Source organism: Nuphar pumila, chromosome 2 (genome assembly GCF_984573655.1).
Source record: "Nuphar pumila chromosome 2, dmNupPumi1.hap1.1, whole genome shotgun sequence".
Classification (NCBI taxonomy): domain Eukaryota; kingdom Viridiplantae; phylum Streptophyta; class Magnoliopsida; order Nymphaeales; family Nymphaeaceae; genus Nuphar; species Nuphar pumila.
Window position 1 is genome coordinate 22261216 of NC_143250.1, and position 27646 is coordinate 22288861.

At 37.9% G+C, this 27646-nt stretch overlaps 1 protein-coding gene across 3 annotated transcripts in view; it reads left to right on the plus strand.

Moving 5' to 3' along the window:
- Nucleotides 1-26297, plus strand: part of LOC149845013 (mitogen-activated protein kinase kinase kinase YODA-like) — a 54933-nt gene extending 28636 nt beyond the window's left edge. For all 3 annotated transcript variants that reach the window (XM_089995438.1, XM_089995439.1, XM_089995440.1), the window contains 8 exons: nucleotides 1853-2013; nucleotides 2125-2200; nucleotides 8599-8658; nucleotides 8740-8847; nucleotides 9273-9512; nucleotides 17107-17198; nucleotides 24960-25806; nucleotides 25920-26297. In XM_089995438.1, coding sequence (XP_089851564.1) covers nucleotides 1853-2013; nucleotides 2125-2200; nucleotides 8599-8658; nucleotides 8740-8847; nucleotides 9273-9512; nucleotides 17107-17198; nucleotides 24960-25479 — 1257 coding nt within the window. In that variant the 3' untranslated portion in view covers nucleotides 25480-25806; nucleotides 25920-26297. The remainder of the gene's footprint in view (nucleotides 1-1852; nucleotides 2014-2124; nucleotides 2201-8598; nucleotides 8659-8739; nucleotides 8848-9272; nucleotides 9513-17106; nucleotides 17199-24959; nucleotides 25807-25919) is intronic.
- The last annotated feature ends 1349 nt before the right edge of the window (nucleotides 26298-27646 follow it).

The following is a 27646-nucleotide window of genomic DNA, read 5'->3' on the forward strand; positions in this document are numbered from 1 at the left end:
AATAAAAGATAACACCATAATTAAATCAATCTAAATATATTATGGCTACGTTAAGTGAACTAAGAAAATTGGAAACAATCAAACAAGTCAAGCAAAAAAGAAGTAAATTATACTAATAAAAAAGAAAACAATGCATAATTGCATACCAAAAGTATATCATACACAATGTATAGGACGATGGAGTAATGATCCTAATAATTTTCTGCTTTATCATCAAGTTCATCATAAGAAGAAAGAATAGACTCAGTTAAGCCCATGTTTATAGTAGTGAAATAGGCTTTAGTTCAGCAAAACTGAACCCAGCAGGCCTGGGTTCAGCCCTTGCACCAATGAGGGAAGGAGGAGGAGGAAAAAGGAGAAGGAAGAAGAAGAAAGAGAGAAGGAGAAGGAAGAAGAAAGAAGAAAGAAGAAAGAAGAAAGAAGAAAGAAGAAAGAAGAAAGAGAGGAGGCGGCAGAGGGAGGAGGAGAAGGAAAAAAAAAAGACAGGCGGTGGAACGTAATGAAACCAACAAAATCTCAAAAGAGTGCCACAAAGGCTATAGTGAGATACCAATACAATAGTGGTCACTTATAAACCAAAAGAATACACAATGAAAATACACACCAATAACTCACAAAGTAAAAATAATAGATCTTTCATTAACAAATGCTTAGAAAAGCATTGAGTAAACACAATAGGGAGATCCCTATTTATAAGCACAACAAGGGGCAAAGGGGGCAGCCCAACTAGGAGTGGGCTAGCCCCCAACGATCATAAATATGATCGTTAGGACTAGCCCAACGACTAGTTGGGCTGTCCCAATCAGTCAAATGATACATTCTATATAAAAAACAAAAAGAAAATTACAAACTTAGCCCTTAGTGGGCTGACCCCTATTACAAAAAGGAAATGATCGAAATACCCATCAAGGGTATTTCGGTTTATATATATATATATATATATATATATATATATATATATAAAATCTTAACAAGGAGGAGAAGGAAGAAGAAAGAGAGGAGGAGGAGAAGGAGAAGGAAGAAGAAGAAGAAAGAGAGGAAGAGGCAGAGCAAAGAGAGACACGTACCTGGGTTCGTCGATGCCGTCGGAAGAGGAGGTGGCCCTTCGTCGTTGCCGTTGCCATTGTCGGAAAAGGGGAGGAGGGGTCGGGGGGGGGGATTGTGCCCTAAAGCCCCCTTCATCCTCCTTTTTTCTTCCTGGCATATCCGTTCTTGGTGGTTCTCTCCATGCATTCCCTTTTTCTCCTATGATCACAAGGCAGGAGGGAGGCCTACACTATAGAAGTGGTCCATCCTATTATTGTATTTTAGATGGAGTCATCATCAGGGCTAAGAATTTGAGCAGTCAGTGGTACCCACGTTCTTCCGTGCTCGTAGGTGTACTCTCCTGTTTTTCCTATGCATCCTGAAACAGGTTGACCACACCAGGGGTATTTGACTGCACCCGCATCGCGTCGACGCGGGTTCAGCAGCCCTTTAAAGAGTCCTTGTGACATAGCTCACACATATGAGACTTTCAGTATATTTATTTTGGATGTATGTATGCGTGCACGCACATACATATGTATGTGTGTTAGTGCATATGCCGGAGTTGTTTATGCTGCCTTGGATGGCTTCTGTTTTCATGTGTAAGTTTCTTGCTGAAACTTTTTAGGTTTCTTATTTTTTTTTTTGGTGAATTAATGTACTTCGTAAAATTCAAATCAAGTAACAATCTTATTTGTACATTCAGCGGCTCTTTACAGAAAATTTTTATGATCTTATTTTAGAGTATTGGTCGCAGTTTGACCTTGAATGTGCTTTAATATTTGTTATTATATCTGTCTTTATGGTGAATATTTATTCTGAGCAGGTAGAGGACAAATTGTATATATACCTGGAATATGTTTCTGGTGGTTCTATACACAAACTGCTGCAAGAGTATGAGGCATTCAGTGAACCTGTAATTCGAAGCTATACTCAACAAATTCTCTCTGGCCTTGCATATCTGCATGCAAAAGATACTGTCCACAGGTTTATACTAGTTCTTAGATGTAGCATTTTAGAGTTGTATATGTAATTTTTTATCTTCACGCTACATAATTCTCCAACTAAAATTTGTCATACATTTATGTGCTTGTGTAGGGACATCAAAGGTGCAAATATACTTGTGGACCCAAATGGCCGTGTAAAGCTGGCAGATTTTGGAATGGCAAAGCATGTATGCATTTTGTGGCTGTTTTCTTTGTTATGGCCTCTTCCCCTAATAGTGACTTGTCTACCTTATCTATTAGTCTTCTTGTTAGATTTTTAGTTCAGAATGTTTCAGGACCTGTGCTATCTAGGATAAGCAGTGAACTGCATGCAGGGTTTTATACAGATTATCAGTATCTTCTATATCTTCTATAATGATACCTTTAGTTTTACGATCATGAAGACCCAGTTGTTCAAAATCCATTTGAAGGTCTTCCATCATGTTGCGATCGTTGATATCTTTCAGATACTGAATTTCCTTCTGGAGCCTGGTTATCTCGTCTTCTAACCATTTGATATGCTCCGCTTGAGCCTTAATGGTGGCTCTGAATCCCTTTGGATTCTCAATAGAATGCGGGACCGGTTCTACTGGCACCTTCTTGTTGAAGTAGTGCGGTCCGCAGAGGTTACAGACGACTACTTGGCAATCTGGGCAATGGATTCTTGCCCTCTTCATGGTAGGTCGTCTGCAGCAACAACAAGTAGGGTTTTCCACTACCTGGTTGTGTAGCCAGTGGTGTTCACACTGCATTTGATTTAATGGTAACATAATGCTCGGTCTATGACTATCAATCTTATCTTCACCGAGTCGCTTTAGTTGAATCATATGAAGGTTCAACGTTTGAAAAGGGATGGAAAGACATACGGGCTATGCGCTTCCGAAGCGTGAGGGGAAGCGTCCCCCTTTTTTGGGAAGCGCACTTCCCTTTTATGTGAAGCACATCCTCCTTTTATGGGAAACACGCTTCCCATAAATGGGAAGCGCGCTTCTCCCACAATTCCCCCTCGCTTCCCCATTTTTTCCATTTTTTTCGCTTCCCCCTCGCTTCCGGTTCGCTTCCTAGGTCGCTTCCGATTCTCTTCCTAGGTCGCTTCCGAGACGGTTCGAAATTTTCTTCTAAGTGGTCCCACGCTTCCTTGCTTCCTAAATTTTTGAAAGTGCCTCGCTTCCCGCTCCCGCTTCCCGTATCGCTTCCTCGATTGGTAACTCTGATAAAAACACAATAAAAAAGATATAGATTTGAGAACAAAGATTGTTCTGCAAAACATAGTGACTAAGGGTAAAAAGGTCTTTTTAAATTTAGATATTTGCGATTTTGGACATGGGGAGAATATAAAAATTGTAAGGTTTTTAGGAAAATGGGTCAAATTACTCGTACAATACGGTCATTTTCTGAAATATTTAGGTTGTGTGTTCTCTTGTTGGCCCTTGTGAATTGTGCCCATTTGGGAGGTAGTTTTATTTCACTTGGATGGTTTGTGCCTTGTGGCTGCGATATTTCTTAGACTCATGGCTCCTTAATGAATGTTATCTTACATGTTCTTTACATCATGTTACCTCAGATGAATTCTAAGTAATGTGCTTTTAGCATACTTGGTATTAATAAAATTTGTGTGTTTTTTTAGAACCTTCCATGTGTTTGCTTTGTGGGTTTTGAAAGTATACCCTTTGTGGTTCACTTTTGTCCTTGTTCATTTTGTATCTATTTTGTCCTTGTTCATTTTGTATCTATTGATGGACATTCTTGTTAAAGACTCTTATTGGTGGACATTTTATCTTGTTATATGATTGCATTTATTGCATGCTTTTACTAAACTTATTTGAGGTTTTCACTTGACATGAAATTTTTGTGTAATCGGTTATTTTTCCTTGGAATGTCTTTCAAGGATTTCCTATTTGCCTCTTTATATGGCTTTGTTAGTTCATCACTCTTCTTTCAATACATCCATTATTATTTGTTTGGCCTTATTGAGGTGAGTTGTATGCACTTCTGTGTTGTGGAACCAAAGTTAGTTGTTGATGTGAGTTATGTATGCATCTCTGTCTTCTTGTTAGTATAGATTGCCAATATTTTTGGTTCTTTGACTGACAGTTGAATGACCTCTAGTTCTATGAGTGTGTTGTATTACGCAATTGTTTTTTTGTGCACTTTTGTGTTGTGGAGCCAAAGTTAGTTGTTAGGGTGAGTTATGTGTGCACCTCTATCTTTTTGTTAGTATAAATTGCTAAGCTTACGAGTGTCGTATTGACACTTGTTTTTGGATTTGACTAACAGTTGATTGACCTCTAGTTCTATGAATGAGTTGTATCACTCAATTGACCTTTTGGGCACCACGGTGTTGTGGAGCCAGAGTTTGAGGCGAGTTATGTGTGCACTTCTATCTTCTTGTCAATATAGATTGCCAAGTTTATGGGTATTGTATTGACACTTGTCTTGGCTATGACTGACATTTAACCTCTGGTTCTATGAGCGAGTTGTATCACTCAATTGTTTATTTAGCCTTTGTTGTTTATTGGATGCTCGTATCGATCTTTGTTATTGATGACTCAATTTCTATTTGCTTTTAATCATTTTGCTCCTTATGGATTAAATCTCATATTGTTGCAAAATTTATTTACTTTGATTTGAATATTGTTTTCAAATCTTCTTACTTTTTGACATTAGTTTGTCTTCATTACAATATTTTTGCCTATCTTGCTTTCTCTACTCTTCCCTCTTATTTGAGTGATTTTTTGTTGGATAAGAGAATTTTGTTTATCAGTTTTACAACCATTGTTGTTGTGAGTTTTGTGCACCCATTGTAGCTGATAACATTGATTGCAGTTTTTCAACAATTTGTGAGGTGATGGATGTGCATCTCTTGTGGTTGTAGCTGGTATTTATTTTCAATTTAGGTATTGCTGGTGCATGGTCACTGGTATGATTATTGTTGACATTTGTGTTTGATTTCTTGTCCTATGCGTTGATACACTTGAATTTTGATGATGTTGAGTTGGAGATCTAGGAGGTGATTGCTTGTCGTGAGCCAACTATTGTTGAGATTTTACAGATATCATTTCTCTTGTTATAATTTGTTGTATATGGGATTTTTAAAATCTCTTCATTTATTTCGCAGTTTTTTTTTCACTGGCCCGTTTGTCCTTGTATGGAAAATGGTTATCCCTTGAAAAATTTACATGCATTTTGTGTGCATTCTCTCTTTAATAAAATTATTATTTTTATGTGTTCTCTTAGTCCTTAGTGGCTTTTGTGCTTGAACTCTTATTTGGGTTGTGTGAGCGACTCTTTTGCCTCTTGTACATGAGCCCTATTGGGTTATCATGCATTATTATGTACATTAAATATGTTTTAATTGCATGTTGAATATATATGTTGATGATATTTGGATTTGTTTCATGATGGTTATCTTGCATTTTTTGTATGAATTTAATTAATTCTTATTCTTTTTGTGAGCTTCTTTGAGCTCTTACATTTAATATACATATCATATTTTGCTTAGTATAATTAATGAGTTGTATCCTTATTCGAAATGTTTACCTAAGCCTTTGAGACATTATTACAAATTGTTTATATCTTATTGATATTTTGTCTAATATGTGCTTATCTTTTAAACTTTAGTAATAGAAATTCTACTATGTTCAAAATTTATGTTTCCTTAAGAAAATATGTTGTTTTTATAGTTATGATGTGTAAACGAGAAATTCTTAAAAAAATGATTTGAAGTATATTCCTTGTGTCTATATTAATGGCTATTGTATCTTGCCTGAATTGTTGCTAATATTTCTAAAAATTTTAAATTATTGATTAAGGTGCATTTCTTACTCACTTTTAAAATTGTTTAGTTTATAACAGAGTTACCGAAAGCTTCTTAGGTAGGTGGGAAGCGAGCTTCTCGGAAACTCACTTCGGAAGCGCGATACTCCTCTCTTCTGAAACTTCATGGGAATCTCGATTCCCCCATGCTTCTTCTATGCTTTCCACACACATGATATACGTTTCCTATATGCTTTTCTTATGTTTCTTTTCACGTTTTTCATGTATTTTCTCTCATGCTTTCACTCACTTTCCACATACTTTCTCTAAATTGATAACCATCAATGTTAGATTTTAACAAAAATTCAGCTCTTTTACTAAAAAATCATGAAATATAAGAATAATCAATTTTATTTTAGGTTTTATTTGCTTTTTGTTCACTTTTTATTCGGTTACCATATTGCTTTATGTTTTATTTATATTTTGCTTTCAAATTGATAGTTCGCTTCCTGCTTCCTATCTATTTCACAATGCCTCGCTTCCGCTTCCCGTATCGTTTCCCGCTTCCGCTTCCTGTATTGTTTCCCGCTTCCGCTTCCTAGTTTGACAACCTTGGTTTATAATACCTTTATGTTTTGTTATGAAACTTAACCATTCTCTCTCCATCTAAGTAACAGGACTCGACAAAGCAGGTGCCGCACCTGCGTCGACGCGACGCGGGTGCGGCACCGGGTGTGGTCAACACGACCTTGGGTGCGGTCAATGCACCCAGGGTCATTTTTGTCCACATTTCGGACTTTAACCCCCCCCCGATGAAAGGAGTGATTAGGGCAAATTTTTTTTTTTGCCCAAATCACTCCTCTCCTCTCCCGCGCAGCTCAGCTCGAGCCCTCTCCTCCCGACGCCACCTCCTAACCTCCTCCTCTCCCTCGTCGCAGTTACGTCCCTCTCGCTCTCTGCTTGTGTCGGCAGGGGAGGGGCCGAGCCCCCCCCCTCTCGCTGTAAAGGTGGTTTGACAGGTGAGGGGCCGAGCCCCCCTGCTCCCTCTGATTTCGGCAGGGGAGGGGTCGACCCCCCCCTCTCGCTCTCTTGTTGGGTCGGCAGGGGAGGAACCGAGCCCCCCCCCCCCCCCTGCTCCCTTTGTTTTCGGCAGGGGAGGGGCTGAGCCCCCCCTCTCGCTCTCTTGTTGGGTCGGCAGGGGAGGGGCTGAGCCCCCCCTGCTCCCTTTGTTTTCGGCAGGGGAGGAGCCGAGCCCCCCCTCTCGCTCTCTTGTTGGATCTGCTTTACTTATTTGATTGATAATTTAATATTTAGGTTGATATACTGCATGCATGATGAATGATATTATGACAATGTTAATTGTTAAATGTTAAACTGTTAAAACCTCAAAATTATATATATATATATATATATATATATATATATATATATATTTTACATTTTTGCCCCTGCCTCACCCCCGCACCCGGGTTTTTTGGAAGTGCCGCACCTGCACCCATGTGACATAGCTCTCCATATATATATATATATATATTCTTGTTCAAAATATATTTGTTTTGAAACTATATATATATATATATATAACCTATAACTTTTAACTGTTGTGTTAAAACATTTTCTTTTAAATCTATTTAGTCAGGATATCTTCCTTTGTATAGTTGAAACTTCTGTTTTGTTCTCTTTGCAGGTTCTCAAAGATGATATGGGTTGAGAAAGAAGTTTTATTTCTGATGCATCATATCATGAAGATGGAGATAGCCGACGAAGGCATTTGGTGATGATTATCAATGAAGACTTAGATCCTTCCCTTTGTTTTGTATTTTCAAACTTTCGGTAATCATGCCATAAGTTTGAGGGGGAGTGTTAAAATGTATATATATATATATATATATATTCGTATGAGTGTATATATTAGATAATTTTAAACTGTTTTTCTTCTATTTGTAATAGGTAATACCCTTTAGGGGTATTGTGGTAATTTTGTACAGGTAATAGGCTCTGCCCATTAAGGGCAGAATGGTAATTCTATTCATGTAATTGGCTCTGCCCTTTAGGGGCAGAATTGACCTCTTTTATTTTGTCCTTTACACTTTTATAAATGGCAATTTTGTCTTTTAGTCAATATAGCTGATGGGAATCTCCAACAGCTATATTAAGTTTTGTCTTTTAGTGAATATAGCTGCTGGAAATCTCCAACAACTATATTTCTAGCTGTTTGAGCCTTTTCCAACAGCTATATGGGTCCTCTTGGCCCTCTTGTTTGTATATAAATAGGGACCTCTTGTCCCATTAGATGTAATGCTTTTCCTAAGCATTCTACTCAATAAAGATGATATTTTTTATGTTCTCATGTTATTGTTTTGACTCTTTGAAGTCTTGTATGTGCACTTTGTGCTTGTGTAGTACCTTAATGCTTTTGTTTTTGTTCTTTATTGGACTTGTAATAGTGCTTGTGCACTTTGTATTTGTTTTTCTGAATTTAAATGCTAAAATTTATTATCCTGAACAGAAGATGCCACAGTTTGAAGTTTGTGGCTTGGATAACTGCTACGGTGTGCTGATTGTGCTTTAATGGTCATTTGAGCTTTATTTCTTTTTTTTGTTTTGAATAAGTAACATTTGATATTGGTGGAATGTAGGGCCAGTGGTTCTTATGCAATTTGTTTATGAGAATTCAAATATTGATCTCTGTATCAACCATAATTTTGATTTATTTTTATAAAGTTGATGATTTTCATTTCACCTTCTAAGTTTACTCATGAAGTCCTGAAACCATTTGTGACATGTCATGATTTTATTTGCTGATGTGATTGTTATTTTACCTTTACAGATTAGTGGCCACTCATTACCATTGTCATTCAAGGGGAGCCCATACTGGATGGCCCCTGAGGTCAGGTTATTCATTTACTTGGGTTGTCTGAATGCATATAACATGCAAGTGTTTTGTGGTCTGATTGGATTAATTGGCCAGGTTATTAGAAATTCAAATGGATGTAATCTTGCTGTGGATATATGGAGTCTTGGATGTACTGTGTTGGAGATGGCTACGACAAAACCACCATGGAGCCAGTATGAAGGGGTCAGTTTGGTTCTTGTTTATAGAAACCCCTAAGCTTTCATCATATCTGTGAGTTTACTTAATGCTGGTAATAAATCAATCTGAAAGGGGAGGGATGAGTTCATGCATCTATATTTCCACAACTACATGCATGCATAAGCACTTGATTACCAGAAATTATCTGTCTGAATGCATCACTCTTGGCTACCTGCGTCCTGGTAGCTACATCAAATTACACTCATGTTTTGAATACACTTTTATGTCTTGAAAATGTGTTTATAATGTAGAATGATATAGTACTCCTATTCATTTCTGAACTTACAGAAAATTTCAAACCCTTATGTGGATTTTGCTAACTTCATCAGTTGAACAATTACTGGTTCACAATCTGCTCTTTTGTCCTAATGACTGATACTGGTTCTTCCTGCCCTTTTTCTGATCCAAAGGTTGCTGCACTGTTTAAAATTGGAAACAGTAAGGAGCTTCCTGCAATTCCTGACAGCTTATCAGATGAAGGAAAGGACTTTGTTAAGCTGTGTTTGCAACGAAATCCATCAGATCGTCCTACAGCAGCTCAACTACTGGAGCACTCTTTTGTCAAAAATGCTGCACCATTGGCTAGGCTTGATTTCATTGGGGAGCCTCCTGAATTGGATAATAATGTTACAAACGTGATGAGACATATGGTATGATATCTTATATGTTGGAAGCATTGTAGTTCTTGCTTCACACACACACACATACATATATATATATATATATATGTATGTATTATGTATTATTCATGGGTTTGTTTCATGTGCTTCAGATGTATCTATGCAAATTCATGGGATAATTGGTGTATCATTTGAAAAGCTTGTTAGTGTCTATTAGTTGGCTTTAAATTTTACTTAGAGTTAATGTGTTTCCAGCTAGCACTAACCTTCTTATTATGTCAGTTGTCAAGCTGTTTTAATCAGCAGCATGCTTCAAGAGCTCCTAATGAACTTTATTCTTTAGACATGGTACCCATGTCTGCTTAATGAAATTGACAAGGTTGTGGTATTTGTTTTGGTTGAGTATCTACTTTTCTATTTTGTCATGTGCTTGGATCCTGGCAAGCAGTCTATAACTCAACCCTTTATAAATAAAAAGTTGAAAAATTTTAGGTCACATCAAGGTCCCACCAAATGGTGTCTTGTGAAACTGTTCTTACTAGTGTCCTATATTGGTTGACCAATGTTCCTTTTTTGACTTTTCCTGGTCTATACTTGCATGTAAAGGAGGCCTCTTAAGGTCATTTTTGTCTTCTTTTTGTAAGTCAATGTTAAAAGAGAAATAAAAGAGCGTGAGGCACAATAGAGCAAGTCTTCTCTCATTCTTTCCCTTATCTCTCTCTTCTCCTTTCTACTCTCTCTTTCTTCCACTCTCTGCCCCTTTCTTTCTCTTACTGCTGGCACCTAGAGGCACTCAGAGGGGATACCAATCAGTTAAGATGGTATCAGAGCAGGTTGCTGACATCAGCACCTGGGCTGTTCCTTGAGTATTGAAAGCTGGGATCTTAGGGCTTTGATAGATCCATAATTTTAGCTATTTTTCACGATTGTTAAGCTGAGTTTCAGATTTTTCGAGGTATTTTTCTGCCGCTGAGATAGATTAGAGTTTTTCGAATCTGGGAAATCTTGGAGGACTGTAGGGTGATCTCAATGACTGGAATAAGTTGCAAAAGGGCCACAGAGGTAGGGATGACAATGGACCGGGGCGGGTGGGGGGGGGGGAGATAAGGTCTCCACCCCCGTCCCGTCTCAAAATTTTGCCCTCCATCCCCGCCTCCATCCTCGTACGGGTTTTGATTTTAACCTCCATCCCCAGTTCAGTCCCCGTTTCATGTCCTCTATCCCCGATCCAAACGGGGCGAGGCGGGGCAGGGCCCCGTTTTGCCCCGGTCCACTGCCATTCCTAATCTCGGCCTCCATCCCCATGGTGGGGGGACTTTTGGACCTCCACCCCCGCCCCGTTAGAAGGAGAGGAAGGGGAGTAAGAAATGGGAGCTCGCGTGGCTCGTCAGAGGAAGGAGAGAGGAGAGAGGGGAGAAAGGGTTTTCTGTTATGGTTATATATATAAAATAATATTTTTCTTAATGGGAATCGGGGGCGGGGCGAGGCGGGGGAAAGGGTAAGTCCATCCCCACCTCAATCCCCACATGTGTTTTGATTTTAACCTCCATTCCTCGTTTCATGTCCTCTATCCCTGGTCCAAACAGGGCAAGGTGAGGCGGGGCGGGGCCCCCTTTCCCCCTGACCCACTGCCATCCCTACAGAGTGGTTGTTTAAATCAGTTGGTTTGTTTGAGTCGTGGTTATGGGTGATGAATAGAGTTTTTTAGTGTGGTACATGCTTAGTTGTTAAAGGCGGTGCCTAGGCGCAGCCCCACTGCCTAGGCGACCAAGTTTGGGCAATGGGCCCCTATATTGCCGCCTAGGCTTAAGCTCATGACGATCTACCTTTTGTTTTTTTAGTTGACTTAAATCAACTTATAAAAGGGGGACCTTTTCCCCACTTTTCACCCCTGTCTCATGTCTCCTCTCTCTCGATAGGGAAGAAGAAGAAGAAAAAGCACTCTTACTCTTGCGTACAAGTACTCTAATGACCCCAACTGACCATCGTAAAAACAATTGCAGAAACTCACCTAAGGATCCTTGGCATTACAAGTTTAATATACCAAACTACAAACCATATCGTGCATTGAATCAACAGAAGAATAAACCAAACTTTATTAATTTAAATCAAGGAGTCAAATAGACTAATACATCAAAATCGTCTTTATTATAATTAGTCACTAGTCACACAACTCGTAATCTCCAGCTTGCTAGTTAGGACATCACTAAGCATCCTTGCCTGTAAAGCAGTTTTACAAAAACGGGTAAGAATCGAAATCCTTTGTACGAATTCCTCTAAAAATCAAAACAATAAAAAAATAGCATAAACAAATTTGTTTATAAATTTTTGATGAATATCACAAACAATAACTTACCATAACTACTTTACCATTCAAGCATTTAACTAAATATCATGCAGAAACAAATATCATGTGAAACCATATAAGCATGAATGTATGAACTAATGCTGAACAATAAAATATGCATGATTCAATACATATGCATGAATAACTTATTGAGTTATTTATTAGAGTTGCTTTTGCATGCATATCCCTATTAAATGCACACAAATTTAATTCACTTTTCCTTAAACCCGCATATACTCGAAATGAGTACAAATTTCTGAAGTCCAAGTTAGGTTCTCAGTTGTAACTTAATACACAATTTGTATTTTATTACTGGCTTCCACACTTGTTTCTTGACCAATATCATAAATCAACACCATCTATCGGAACATTAGACATCAACATTTAATGTCGGACATCAGGAAAATCAACATCTACGGATGCCACTTTTTTGGTATACCAATAACTACAGTTGAACCAACAACACTACCCTCATACAAAGTGGTTGAATCTCCCTAAAACCATAGCCAGAAGGTGAACCACCATTTTGGGTTCAGGGGCACAATTGCACACAGAGTTTTAGTATTCTCATGGTCTCCCATGACCGCTATCCAAGATTCTCAAAGAGTGGAAGGGACATCAAGAAAGAGATTAATTACACTGTTTGGTCTTTCTTATCATTTCAAATAAAATTTCAAGTTCTTTACATAAGAACTGTTTTGCAAATCAACATGCAAAAACAACTTCGGGCCCTGGACCTTTACAATTTAATAGTGTAATTAAATTTGAAAAACCAATAATTTTCAGAAATAAATTTTGCAATACATAAATAAAATCAACAACAATTGGTGCAACACATGCTCTTGGCCATCCTTAACAAAAAACATAAGGTACACGCCAGAATGCACCAAGATTAATAAGAAAAACAAAATACTTTATAAATCCGTAAGTCATTACATATACAAAATCCCAGCGATGCTGGTGTACAAGCCAAAAAGAACTTATCCTCACGGGAGTTCGCAGACTCCCTTATAAAATTTTAACAAAATTATGCAAGCAATTTCTCCCTATAGGGACGATCGAATTGTCGAAGGTACTCTCTCTTATCGCCCGTGCGCCTAAACCTGCGTCGAGGGATGAAAGGGAGTGGCTCATCGGAGGGAACCTCCACTTCGTACATCGACGTCGAAGGTGTGTAGTCAAGTGAGACTGAACCGCTCGTGGTCGAATCTGAAATGTTGATCTGAGAATCAACAATAGGAATTGGGAGCACCGGGCCCTCCGGGATTACTGGGAGCAAAGGTTGCTCAAGGACCGCCAAAGGTAGATCTGGCGCATTCAGGTCTGGGATAGCAGCTTCAGCGGAAACCTGAGTCGCAATTGCCTCATCGTGCTCCACCTTAAGAAGACAGGAGACAAGGGTGTGCCCTAAATCTCCACAGAAGACACACTTCTGGGACCTCGATAGGACTATCGCCCTCGGATGCTTCTGGCGTGGCCTGTCGATTCACCTGAACTTGCGTTGGTATATACCCACCCATCCGAGCATATACCGAAGACCACGTTGTGCCAACGGTGTTTGAAAGTCTGGCGGTAGCGGACTACCCGTCTCGTCCGTGAAGGTCGGTGGGGGTGGGCGGCCAACCCAACAATCCTCCCAGGACACTCCTATTTCTTAATGAACGAGCGCGCATTCTACGTGCACCTCTGTCGTGACAACCACTAGGACCAGCTGACGGGTCCATCACACAACAACACTGATCAAAGTAAAAGTAATACCTTAATTTATCAAATTCAAAAATTAAAAGATAACAAAGGTCTACTTACAATGCGGTGGAACGCTTGATGATCGAAGCTCAACCTTTCTTGTTCTGGCTCTGATACCAAAAGTTGTAATGCCCCAGAAGTTCGACTTGAGACAAGAAGATTTGAATGAAATTACCTTCGAAAGTCAGAGTTTGCAGCAAAGATTTTTAAAGATACCAAAGGTTTTAGATAAAAGCACAAGTCGATTCTTTTGATCACGTTAGCAAAAAGACCCAGCACAAACCCATTTTCTAACTAAGCCAAACAATGAGCAAAAGATAAAAAAGAGTTTATCTATAAAAAGGTTTAGTCTGTACAGAATAGGGGGAGTCATCCACCCCTAACAACAAAAGTACAAAACCCAAAGTGAAGTAGCCCAAAACGCCGACGAGAGAAGTGAGGCTTTGATCATGTAGCATTGCACCGTCGCTTGTAAGGAGAGCCTACCTGTCACCTACACCCATAAAAATGGGGTCAATCCTGAAAACTGGTAGGTGCACAAAAGGATAAGAAGAACATCAACTAATCTAAAGCATGCTCATATCTAAGCAGTTATAAACTGATGTAACATGCAGAATGCAGGTGAATAACAAAGACCATAGAAAAGCTAACCCGAATATCATCATGAGCTCAAGCAAGCTAGTATTACAGTGATAACAATCTAACTGTAAGCAGTCACAACAAGACTTATCATGCATACCTTCTAACTATCACAAGTAGCAAGGTAAAGCAGACAGTCAAAAGCAAGAACAAAGAACAATTGTGAGCATGCCATAATGTGATCTGATTATTAACTGGCCATTGTGGGTACACATAATGTATAAAACGTAGAAACAACCAAGATCCATTCGGGGGTCCATTATGCTATGTATTTTATTATACCCTGAAGGACTGACTGAATTCGCTCCTAAGGAGACGACCGATGGTCAACAGAGTAACCTCCCAAAGGCAAAACAGAGTTAAAAAATGCATCAAACTTCTGCAGAAGTGCTGGGCGACTACCACCTAGGATACTTATGGTAACGCCATTTTCCCTACCTCCGATGACTGGGGAAGCCAGACCTTTGCACGTAATAGCCATTAATGGTCTGTCCATCGGAGGTTTTGTACCATCCATCCTCTCCCTTGATGAACCATCCCGAACAAGTACGATGAATGGTTTTTCTTCATTATCGCCTTGCTCTACATGCCCTGGTCTATTCGACCCACTCGAGCATCTTGCCTGTGAAGGCACATGATTACTGTTTAGTGAGATGTCCACAATTATGCTTTATCGCATACCATAAGGTCTATCCACCTCGTGCTACTCATCGTAGTATCGCATATCATCGCCAAGAGATGCAGCTAGGCTCATAGCCACATGCCACAAGGTGGCACTCAAAACAAGGTCAAAAGCTGTCAGCAATCTCTAGAGATACCTGAGAAATAGAAACAATATCATGATCGCAATTTATATGCCGAAGGCAAGAAGTGAAGCAGTAAGAACATAAACAAGCAAATCAAGCATAAGGCCAAGGCGCGTAAAGCGTAGGTCAAAAGAAAGTAAAGTGCTGAAACGTAAACAACCAAGGCGCATAAAGCGCGGGGCGACAAAAAGTAAAGTGCTGGAAGGTAAACATGATAAGGATCGCGAAACCGCGTCCTTGAGTTAAAAGACAAAAAGTAAAGTGCTTAAAAGTAAACATGACAAGAATCGCGAAACCGCGTCCTTGAGTTAAAAGACAAAAAGTAAAGCGTAGGCACATAAAGCGCGACGGCAACAAAAAGTAAATTGCTTTAAAGATAAAGATGACAAGGATCACGAAACCGCATCCTTGAGTTAAAAGACAAAAAGTAAAGCCTAGGTACATAAAACGCGGCGGCAACAGAAAGTAAAATGCTGAAAAGATAAAGAGGACAAGGATCGCAAAACCTTTTTTGAGTTAAAGAACGTACATATATAACTTATACGTATATAATCGTCCTCTTGTTTGATTATCTTTTCTTTAGTTTTAGTTTTGTTCATTCAAAGTCCTTTCACGCAACTTTTCCCTACCTTGGAGGGTTGCGGGTTCCCTAACGCCTGCGGGCGTAAGTACGAATGGTCTCGAGCCACGGGACACGTGTGCGCTCCGTCGTGCAACCTGCAAGCGTAAAAAGTTAGCGTGCAAGACAAAGATGAGACATGAGCTTGACCACTAAAGAGGGATAGGGAAACAGAGTCCCTGTTGAAAAACAAAACAGATGGCCCCTGCCGGCAAGCAAGACGAAAGACGGGGAGCGGAGCCCCCCGTCGACCAGGCAGATGGCAGGGGGCTCCGCCCCCCTGCCGGAAACAACATTGGACAAGGGGATCAGAGCCCCCCATGTCAGCTGAAAAAGGTGGCAGGGGGCTCCACCCCCCTGTCGGCAACACAGAAGGGACAGGGGGACGAAGCCCCCTGTCAAAACGAAAAGGCGGCAAGAGGGCTCCACCCCCCTCTGCCGGCAAACAAAGGGACAGGGGGACGAAGCCCCCTGTCGAACACGAGAGGCGGCAAGGGGGCTCCGCCCCCTCTGTCGGCAACCAAAAGGACAGGGGGATGGAGCCCCCTGTCGACGCAGCGAGACGAGAAAGAGAGGTTTACATACCTGGGGACTACCGACGAAGACTCCGGTGTCACCGACAGACACAGAGAAACAAAGGGGGTGTGGAGGCGCCAGAGGTGTCGACTGAAGTCGTCGGAGCCGCAAGGGAAGGCGGTGGGTCGCTGGTACCCACGCAACAAAGGAGAATAGGTGGCCGGCGGATACGGCTGTCGGCGCTCGTGCCGAGGGTGAGACAGCCTTCGTCTACGCTCGCCGGCAACTGTAGCCACAAGGAACGAGAGGAAGGGGGCGGCATAAACGCAGAGAAGAGAGAGAGAACTGGCGAGGGCGTCAGCCGCTCTCCTGAGGCGCCTGTGCCTTTTTAAAAGGCATAGGCTTCTCGATCGTTCGAGAAGGCGGGTCCCGGGCTGCGCATGGATCCGGATCCAACTCGGGCACAGATCCGGGTCCAGCCTGGGTCCGAAGCGGCGGATCAACCGTGGCACGTGTCGGATACGTGTCCGACTCGTTTTTTTTTTTTAAGTGGACTTTACGGTTTTGCTCTGGAAGAGGTTTCAAACAGTTTATGATTACGAAGTGATGATGACTTTGTGTTTTAGGGACTCTTTGGAGAGTTCATGTGGTATGAGATCCATGGAAGCTTCTCCTTGGTTCGCATGTTATCTTGCGAGGCTTTTGGATTTCTTTTATTTTCTGAATGTGCTGATCTGGTCTGCTTGCATATCGATCCATGACAATCATGTGCATTATTCTCTTTGTACATATGGTTTCAGTTGCTCATAAGAAGTGATGTTGCTTATGGTTTTTTCAAACGTGGTGTTGTTAATTGGAGCCTTCTATATTTGCTACTCATCACTCTTTTTCAGTTGCAAGAAAAAGTGGCAATGTTTTGATATCACTATATTTGGCCTTTTGCTCTGTCAGGGTGTTGGACATGGGAGACAGCTTTCCTCACTTGATATGGAAGCCACAACTGTTCAGCAGCATCGAGGAGCAAAATATTTTCAGACATCCAGGTTGGTTTTTCTACTATAGGATTGAATCATGAACAGGGGATTCAGATTTTTGCAACAGCAATTAACTATGAACATGTAATTTTTTTCCTCTTATGTTGTGATTTTGATTTTGTCTTATTTCCAATATTTTGGCCTGTTTTGGATGTCTCTGTTGTAGATAGAAATGTTGTTTATAAGTACTTATAACCCCCAAAAATTTATATTGAGGCTGTTTTGGTAGAACCATTTATGGCCCTCATCACCTGTTGCATGATTCACTGGATTCTACGGTGCTCGCCTTTGCCCTTCGTTGCCACCAAAGTCAGCATAATTCACTCTTCTTGCTGCTTCCCTCCTCAATTCTTCCAACCCTCCCTGTCTGTTTCAACTTCATTGCCTCAACCTTATTGTTCACCAGGACCACCACCACCTCTGGATGCTTCTCCAATAGCTACACCTCCTTCTCCCACGTGTTAACCAATAACTTTGTTCCCACATCAAGTAGCTAGAGTGAGAAAAAGGGGAATGTCAATTTATCTGGGAATAAATGATTGATCTCTATTGATATTCCTGCTAAAGAACCATACCATAGAGTAATTAGCAGAGGCGTTTTGATAGTAGTCCGCATTGAAAATCCTCCCTTATTTAAGGGTTAACACACATAACATCAGATGCAGAAATTTCATTTAATTTCCAAGTTTGGGCAGATTGTTCACTTTAGAGATAAGTAGTAGTGCATTAAGACAAGAATCATGAGATTGAAAGGTGTGATGAATCTGCCTAAAAACTCAAGTCAGTGTTGTAAGTATCGTACCGTATCGTACGATACATATTGTTACTTTTGGGTTTTGCAATACGATACACACTCATATTGCGATACAAGTGTGTATCATACTTGTACCCTATCGTACGATACATCTTCAATGCATTTTAAAAAAGCCGAAATTTACTTTTTTCATTTTGAGTTTTAAATACCTTCTGAGGGTTGACTTCTCCATTTGTCTAGAGGCCATTAGAACTGCATTTCCACCATTTTTTCACCCAAAGAAGTGGGTTAGGGTAAAAAAATGCATTTTACTCCATTTTTTCAAAATGAGTTAAGGTAAAAAAAAAATCTTTGTTACGAGTAAAATTACAAAGCTACTCTAAAAAAAATTATAGATTTATATCAAGGTAGAAATCAGACTCCACACTCCAATAAAGATGGCATAAGATGATTCGGCATGACAATGGGGCACTCTAGTAACTAATGAAAATAGAGTGCAACAATTGCCATAATATTTTTGCTTATGTAGTATGAAGGTATGAGTCTTGTGGCATGTTCTTAATTGCAAGATATTTAATATTTTGCATTGTTCTTGTGAGTTATGCATGCAATATTATCTATGATTCTATATTAGTTGATGTCTTATGTGGCTCATAGAGACATAAATGCTTCATATGTGCTTTTATGGTTGTATTTTGTGCAATTCATCATTGTTTCATGTGATATGATTTTTTTTAGAATTTTTGCTATTTTTTCTGAGTTTTCTTGATTTTTCTTGATTTTTTTTGGATATTTTGAAAACTTTTTATTAAAAATTTATGATACGTTTACGATACGATACAGTGTTACTTTAGGCCTGACCGAAGCGGGTAATGATATGATACTACAACCTTGACTCAAGCCATTCAAGGGTATCTTGATGCAAGCCTCTTTGCTGGGTATTGAGGCTTATGCCTCGCAGCACAGAGGCTTAGCATTATGCATGAGAGGCCCGCTGCTCTTTTGGTTTTTCACTGTGGTAAGCACAAACAGAGGTGCCCACAGCCTGCCTTTATGAGATTGCCTACAGCCTATGCAAGTCAGGCTGTTTCCTTTTTTAGTGTGGTAGTCACAAAAAAGGTGCCTACTCTTTTGATATTGCTTATGTAAGGTAAGGCCTCTTATGTTTTTTACTATTTTTTTCTGAATGGAAATTAAGCTTATTCTTTTTGCTTTTTTACTGTGATAGGCACAAAAAAGGCGCCTACGAAAGGCAAGTTACCCCTTTCTTTTAACATTTACCTATTTTGCCTTTTAGGATAAATCTATTTGCACCTTTTTTGCTATTTTTTTTTGGATAATCACCTTTTTTGTTATTTTTGATAAGTAACTTTGCACTTTTTTGTTATTTTGTATATGCAAGTTACCTACCTAGCTATTAGTTTGTTTCTCTACAAAAAAAGCCATTAGAAGCCTCTAAGTCTCGAACTACGTTTCTAATAACATTCTTTGCCTAATACTGGAGGAGTAGAAAACCCCAAAAAAAAGTGGCATTGATAAATGAGTGCCAACTTATATTCTTTTATTTAGTCATGTCTTGCAATAATGTTTTTTTTTGCATTTTCACTAATTGTTATTTGTTTATACTTTATGATTAATGAATAAGTATTCTATTTTATTACGTGTAGATTTTTTAATATTTTTTTAGGTTAAACCTTGATAACACGGAGGCTTATGCCTCACTATGCCTCCATGTTTTTGAAAAGCACCTCAATGCGCCTCTTGTAACAAAACAAGAAATATAACAAGAGAGTGCTTCTTATGGGCTTACAAGAACACAAAGACCACTTATGGGTTAATCACACAAGCACATACACATGGACCACTTAGGGGGCCAAGAACAACATAAAAAATATAGAATTTGTATAACAAATATGCTTGAATAAGCACTACATACAAGAGGGGTTGCACCCCCTATTTATACACAAAAGGAAGCAAAGAGCCATTGGGAGCACTTCCCAACTATTTGAAATATAGCTCCCAACAACTCTATTTCAAGGGCATTATAAGGACTATAATGCCCTTGATAAAAAAATATAAAAAATAATAAATTCTAAAAAATAATAAAAACCTAAAGTGCCCCTAAAAGTAATATAAAGGACTGTTGTACCCTTAATGGGTACAACTTATTACAAGTATGTGAAAAGATTAAAATACCCCTATTGGGTATTTAACTATTATATATATATATATATATTAACACCCCCCTCAAACTCACGGTGCCACAACTGATAGTTTGCCAAGGAGAAATTGAAATCTTGTTGACGGAAGTGTTTTGGTGAAGAAGTCTGTCAATTGATACTCGGTTGGTACATATGGCAATGTAATGTTTTTAAAAATTCCTCTCTAACATAATGACATTCCATTTCGATATGTTTGGTACGTTCAGGAAATATATGATTGTTGACGATGTAAACTGCACTTTTATTATCATAACACAATTTCGAGAGTTCTGCTACATGAACGCCTAAATCTTCTAACAATTGTTTCAACCATACCAACTCAGAAGTAGTGATTGCCATAGCTCGGTACTCTGCTTCTATAGAGGACAAGGACACATTTTTTTGATTCTTGCATTTTCATGAAATCAATGAATCCCCTACAAAAACACAAAAGCTCGTAGTTGAGCGATGATCATTCACATCGTCTCCCCAATCAGAGTTTGAATAAGCAATAAATTTTAATGGGGAAGAAGATAATAAAAATAAACCTTAACTAATAGTTTTTCTGATATATCTAATAATCCTCATTACAACACTCATATGTACTATAGCAGGAGCATGCTGAAATTGACTAGCAGAGTGAATAACATGTGTAATATTAGGACGAGTAATAGAGAGATAAAATAAAACTTCAATTAACTATTTTTAAGGAGTTGGATCTCCATCATCCTTCCTCATTTTGGCATTAATAACCTCTAAAGTATCAATTTGTTTTTCATCAGAAAGCCTTGATCGTTCAATGATCTCTGCTATATACTTTATCTGTGACAAATAATAACCACGAGGTGAGTAAGCCACTTCAATTCCAATAAAATACCGTAAGAAACCAAAATCTGTCATATCAAAGTTAACCTTAAGAACATCTTTGATATGACTAACTCCCTGCTTATCACCTCCTGTGATAATCATGTCATCAACATAAAAAAATAATATTACCATGCCTGCATTAGAAGACTTAACAAACAATGAAGTGTCAGTATAACAAGATTTAAAACTAAGTTGTGTCATTACACTACTGAATCGATCATACCAAGCCTTGAGAGCTTGTTTTAGACCGTATAAGGCATTGTGCAATCGAAAGACTTTTTCATGTGCAAGTTTTATATAAACTTCTTCATTAAAGTTACCATTAAAAAATACATTTTTAACGTTCATTTGAAAAATATGCTATTTTTTTAATCGTGGCTATAAAAGTAAGAGTTCTAACAGTGGTCATTTGAGCAACGGGAGCAAAAGTTTCATCATAGTCTATTATGTACTCTTTACTATATCCTTTGGCTACAAGTCTAGCTTTATACCTTTCTAATGTTCCATCACTCTTGATTTTAATTTTATAAACCCATCTATACTCTATTGTTTTCTTTTCTTTGAGTAATGTTTGAATTTTTCAAGTTTTTGCCATTCTCTAAAGCCTCTAATTCATCATTCATGGCTATAATCCATTCTTAATGGTTCTTAGCATTAGGATGGTTCTGTGAAAATCTCTATAAAAAGAGTATTTGTGTACAATCACAATGCTAGAGACAAGAAGTGTGCACAAAGGCACAAGGAGAACTCTCACAAGTGCACAAAGGCACGGATACACATGCACAAAGGCATGGAAAAAATATGAACTTCAATATATTGAATCCCAAAGGGGCTTTACAAAAAACTGTTTTGGCTAGAGGGGGATCACCCCTATATATACAAGTTGGAGTAGTGGGGGGCTCCAACATATACGTTGGAGCCCCTCCAACGGTTGTAAATATAACCGTTGGAGGGGGGCTCCAACGTATATGTTGAGGTCCCCCCATGTTACAACATTGATTAAAAACAAAAAAATAAAAGAAAGACTAAAAGGAAAATAAAAAAAGAAAATACAATCATATTCTCAAATGAGAATATGCGTAAAATGTGGGAGATGACCGAAATACCCTTATCGGATTTTGAATATATATTTATATATATACTTATATATATATGTATATGTATTTCTCTCTCTCTCTCTATATATATATAAATATAAAGAACATTACATTTTAACAGGTTCTACATATGAGTGGATGACAATTAGACATACTATATACTTTGGTTCAAAAGAGTCATATGATACAAATCTAACTTTGAAAATCCTCATGGATTTTCTAATACTAGGTGAATTTGTCTTGAATTTGAGAATATCTTTCTAGGGCACATGGTGGATGATCCTCGGTACATTGAGAATAAGTTTGAACTTCGTTATGTGAATGGTCTATAGTATACCATCACGACCTTCATTCTCATGTGCATTATGAGTGTCCACATTGTCACTCTCATGCACATCATGAATGCCATTACTATCATAATTGACAACTTTATCATGCTTATTAGCTAGATAAAAAAGCATGAAATAATCATATTGTTCTTTGTTTTTATCTTTATCAAACCCATTTTTATTTTCAAGAAACGTGACATTTCTTAAAACAAATAGCTTATTTTTTTTAATTTCATAACATGTATACCCTTTTTGGTTTTCGGCATATCCTAAGAAAACATAAGATATAAATTTTGCAGAATGATTTTCATTCTTGTTTGTTAGGACAAAACATTTACAACAAAAAACTCTTACCTTTTATAATCAGGAGTTTTGAAAAAAAAATCAATAGGAGAAAAATTTTCAATAGTTTTTGAAGACATTATATTTATTAAGTAGAGCGCCGTAAGAGCGGCTTCGGCCCAAAAAAATTTCGGAACATCTTTAGATATAAGAAGTGTTCTAGTAGTTTGAATAATATGTCTATGTTTTCTTTCGGCTAGTCCATTTTGTTGAGGAGTATAGGGACACGAGTTTGATGAATAATCTCATGTAAATCAAGATAATTTTTGAAGTTATTTGATAAAAAATCTTCTTTGGAATTCGATTTAAAATTTTTAATGTTGGCTTTAAATTGCGTTTTTACATAATGATGAAATTTTTGGAAGCAATCAAATACTTCAGATTTGTGCTTAAGAAAATATATGTAAGTGTGTATGTTAAAATCATCCACAAAAATAACATAACATGATAGTTCTCCTTTGGACACAACAAACTAGAAATATAGACTAATTTTATGATACACTACATTCTATAGACTTTTAATACTCTGTTGTGAGCACTTGCCAACAGCTTGAAATATAGCCTTTGGGAGCACTCCCAACAGCTCTATTTCAAGAGCATTATAAGAACTATAATGCCCTTGATAAAATAAATAAATTACAAAAAATAATAAAAACCTAAAGTGCCCCTAAAAGTAAGATAAAGGACTGTTGTACCCCTAATGGGTGCAACTTATTACAAGACTGTGAAAAGACTAAAATGCCCCCATTGGTTATTTAACTATTACAATATATATATATATATATATATATATATATATATATATGCATATCTTAACACCTCTCGCCTTTAAAATCCTTGCCACCACCTTATTTCTCTTCCTCAGTTTTCCCACTCTTTGAGAGTCTACCTCACTTAGGTGGAATAAACTTCACCTTCTTCTCCAAAGAAGATGCAGCTGACATAGAACCTATGTCATGGGGACACACCATTTTGGTGCCGTGTCCCTCATGAAATGAGTGGCCATGTGACACGACCCGGTTAAGCCCATGGCATGCCTTAGGCATGTTTTTTACTGTCCATTGTGGTCAAATGTGCCTCCAAGGTCATTTGCTGTTTTTTTAGAAAATAAAAGAAAACAATTTTACTTTTTAAAGCCAGGCATCATTAACTCCTTCCCTCTTTCTCTCTCTCTCTCACTCCCAAATCTCAATTGTTCATTTGTTTCCACACTTTCCAATGCCACCACCTCCCTTTTACTAAGCATACCACATCAATTTGTTATTTAAAGCTCACTCTCTCCATTGGCTAGCTCCTCTTTACCGAACACACACACACACACACACACACACATACTCTCTCTCTCTCTCATTATTAATTTGTTATTTAAGGGCTATCTCCCTTTTGCGAAATTCTCTCTCTCTCTCTCTCTTGCATAAGTGTAAACTTTAGACAATGACAACATATGGCCTTTAATTATTTTTAACTTAAATTTTGAAATGTAACATAAAACTACTTAGTTTTTAATATGATGGAGAAGTCATTTTAATTATTTTAAGTAATTAAATGTAATTTGCATATACTGTAATTTTTAAGATAACAAATAATTTTTTTAAGTCTTATTAAAATATTTATATTATCATTCTATTTTTGAATTTTTTTATGAATTTGTGTCACGTTCATGAGTCACATGTGCATTCGAGTCTGTGTCTTTGTGACATAACGTAGAACAGGAGCCCACTTTATGGTCTGGCTGAAAGGACAGAGCTCACACAGTCCTATGGTACTCAGGGTAGCTTTTCAGAGAAAAGTTTCAACTTCTAGTGCATGTACTCGGGGTAGCTAGAGCAGAGGTAGTCAGGGGTGCTGGTGACTTGGAGTTGTCAACTTCCTCTCCCCCCCCAACCCCTGAAAAAAAAACGACCAAATACATTTTAAATTGAGATAAACACAAATAAAAAAAGATTGCTTACAAATGCTGTATGCTAGCTGTCTGTTTCTGTTTTATGATCACTATGACTTTTTTTTTCTGTTGAAATAATAATGATAATGCATTGTTCTAAAATTTTCAAGCCGCCAGTTTGCGTATGAAAAGAAAAGCTCACTTTGATGTCTGATTGGCTATTGAACCAGATAGTATTGCATTTCTAGTATAATAGAAGTTTTTGATGTTCATGCATGATTGTATTTTTCTGCATCAGTGATAACCATATGCCACAGAACATGTCATTGCCTGTCTCGCCCACTGGAAGTCCTCTCCAGGCCAGATCCCCGCGCCATATGAGTGGACGGATATCTCCGACATCAATCTCGAGCCCAATCACTACTTCTGGCTCATCTACACCACTTACTGGTGGTAATGGAGCAATCCCATTTCATTTGAGACATTCATCAACTTATGCAAATGGAGGTTACGGTGGCATGCACAGATCATCAGCTGGTCTTTACCTAAATTCTTCCAATGCTGGAACTTTTCAAGACTCAAAACCTGACTTATTTCTAGGCGTGCAACCAGAATGCCCTCCTGTTTTTCAGGAAAGAATGACTACAGAAAGTAATATTCTTGATAAGGTGTTTGCTAGATCAACTCAAAATCAAGTGCAGTATAGTGGACAAGTAGCATTAGCCGACCATGTGTCACAGCTCTTAAGAAATCCACCAAACACAAACTTGTCGCTGGATCTCAGACCAAGCTCTCCTATGCTCGGTCGCATGCACTAAATTTTCGGATTTTAAAGAAAAGTGCAGGTGTGAGGGGATAACAGCTCATGCAGGCAGGTCCTTGTTGATCAGTTCTATAAGGACGACTACAGTGTTGTGACTAACATAACCTATTTGTACAATAAGGACCCACACCAGAACTGTGATAGAGGATTGGATCTTCAGCTGCTCATTAGGTTGGCACACTTCTATGCTGCTGTGGAGGCTTTCTGCATGTCTTAAGCATTCCCACAGTCAAACCAGAACCTTTCTTAACAACCTTATTGATTTTGATATTGTATATTTTACACAGGATTTTTCCCTGGCAGTTGGATCCTCCTCGTATAGGTGGGTAATATTTTTCCTAGTATTTTATGTGATATATTAGTGCATTGACATTTGTTTTGAAGCTCTTAACCTAATCATTAATATGGGTTTTGATTTTTGTTTTCATATTACAGTTAATGAAGAATCAGCTCCAACACCTCAACTTCAGCTTCTTCTTTCCCCCCCCCCCCCCTGTTTTTTTACTTTTTTTTTGGTCTTAGAAATTCTCAATTGATGTAAAGTTGGAGGAAATGTAAATTCTAGGTCTAACACCAGGGAAGTGATACTGTAGGTTTAAACTTGATGCCGCTTGCACTTTCTGATGCTATTGTTGTATGAGGCCACTGTACCGGGAGCCTGTAGACCGTATAGTGGGTCCATATTTTGTATCATGGATTGGCTCTGGAGTTTTCAGACTTGGCTGTATTTAATTTACTGTTCATTCTGGTTGAGCTTCAAGTAGACTTTTGTAGCATAGTCACAAATATTGGTATCAGCTATATCTAGTCAAGGAATAATATCGGGAAATTATCGTTTTTTAATAAATCTGGGGAAAATCTTGGAATTTAAAAAATAAAATAAAAAAATAAAAAAAATAAAAAAAATAAATGTAAAGTCCCTTTCCTTTTCTTCCCTTCGTCTTTTCTTTCTTCCTTCCCTTTTTATTTTCTTCTTTTTCTTCCTTTTTTTTCCCTTTCTTTTCTTCCCTCTTTCTTCTTTTCTTCGTTTCTTCTTCTCTTTCTTTTCTTCTTTCTTTCCTTTTCTTCCTTTCCTCTTCTTCCTTTCCCTGTTACAGTTCTGGTTGGGTTGCAGCAACTATAATATCACAATATTATTGTGATATATTTAAGTTGCCGATATTTTGAAAATATTGTGATATTTTGTGGTTAATATCTTTGTTCAAATTTTAGTGTTAATATCTTGATATTTTCAAAATATCACGATATCTGTGACTGTTTTGTAGTCAGTAATGCTGTATACTTGTTTAATTTGCTAAAGAATCAAGGAAAATCTAACATTAGCTGAATCAAGGAAAATCTAACATTAGTTGTTTCCTTTTTAATAATATTGAGTTCAATCACAATTGTTGCTTGAGATAGATTGTGGAGATGACAAACTTTCTATTAGTGACTTAACAGTTTCACACATTGGCCTCTCTGGGTGTGCTTTAGCCTTAAGAGTATTTCATCCATTCCATTGCATATTCTTCGATTCTATTTTTGTGTTAAATAAGGACATTAAAATCCCTTAGTATGGTAGAAAATATAAAATCTGAGAATTTTTTATGAATATTTATAAATAAAAGTAGAATTTGTGATCGAATATGGTTTGCAATTTTAATTGATATTTAAATTCATTTAAATGTTTACTTGGCATTTAATTATTGATTTTAATTTAAAATGGTATTTATGTAACATCTCAAAATTTTATCAAAATTTTTTATTTGTTTTAATGCAAACCAAATAATATATTTGAAAACTGATACAACTTTGGGCGGGTTACAATAACACAATTATACGTACCAATGGGTTTGAAGAACTTAATTCAAGAAATTAATGCAAATCAATACTCAATTAAATTTAGAGTTTACATGTCTTAACAAAATTTAATTTAATTAAAAATATCTAAAAAAGAAGCTGGATTCTTCGAGAAAGTAGAACAATGATGATTTGTCTAACACCGTTGAACAACCTGCCATTACACCATCTCATGCATTATCTAAAATTGTTAAAGTAGGAGATATTAATCTACAACCCTAGTAGGATACACCAAAATACATAAACATGAATGTAACCCAAACATAAGAGATAAGTATTGATACATCTTCAAACAATCAATTAAAGTATGTAACACAACATGA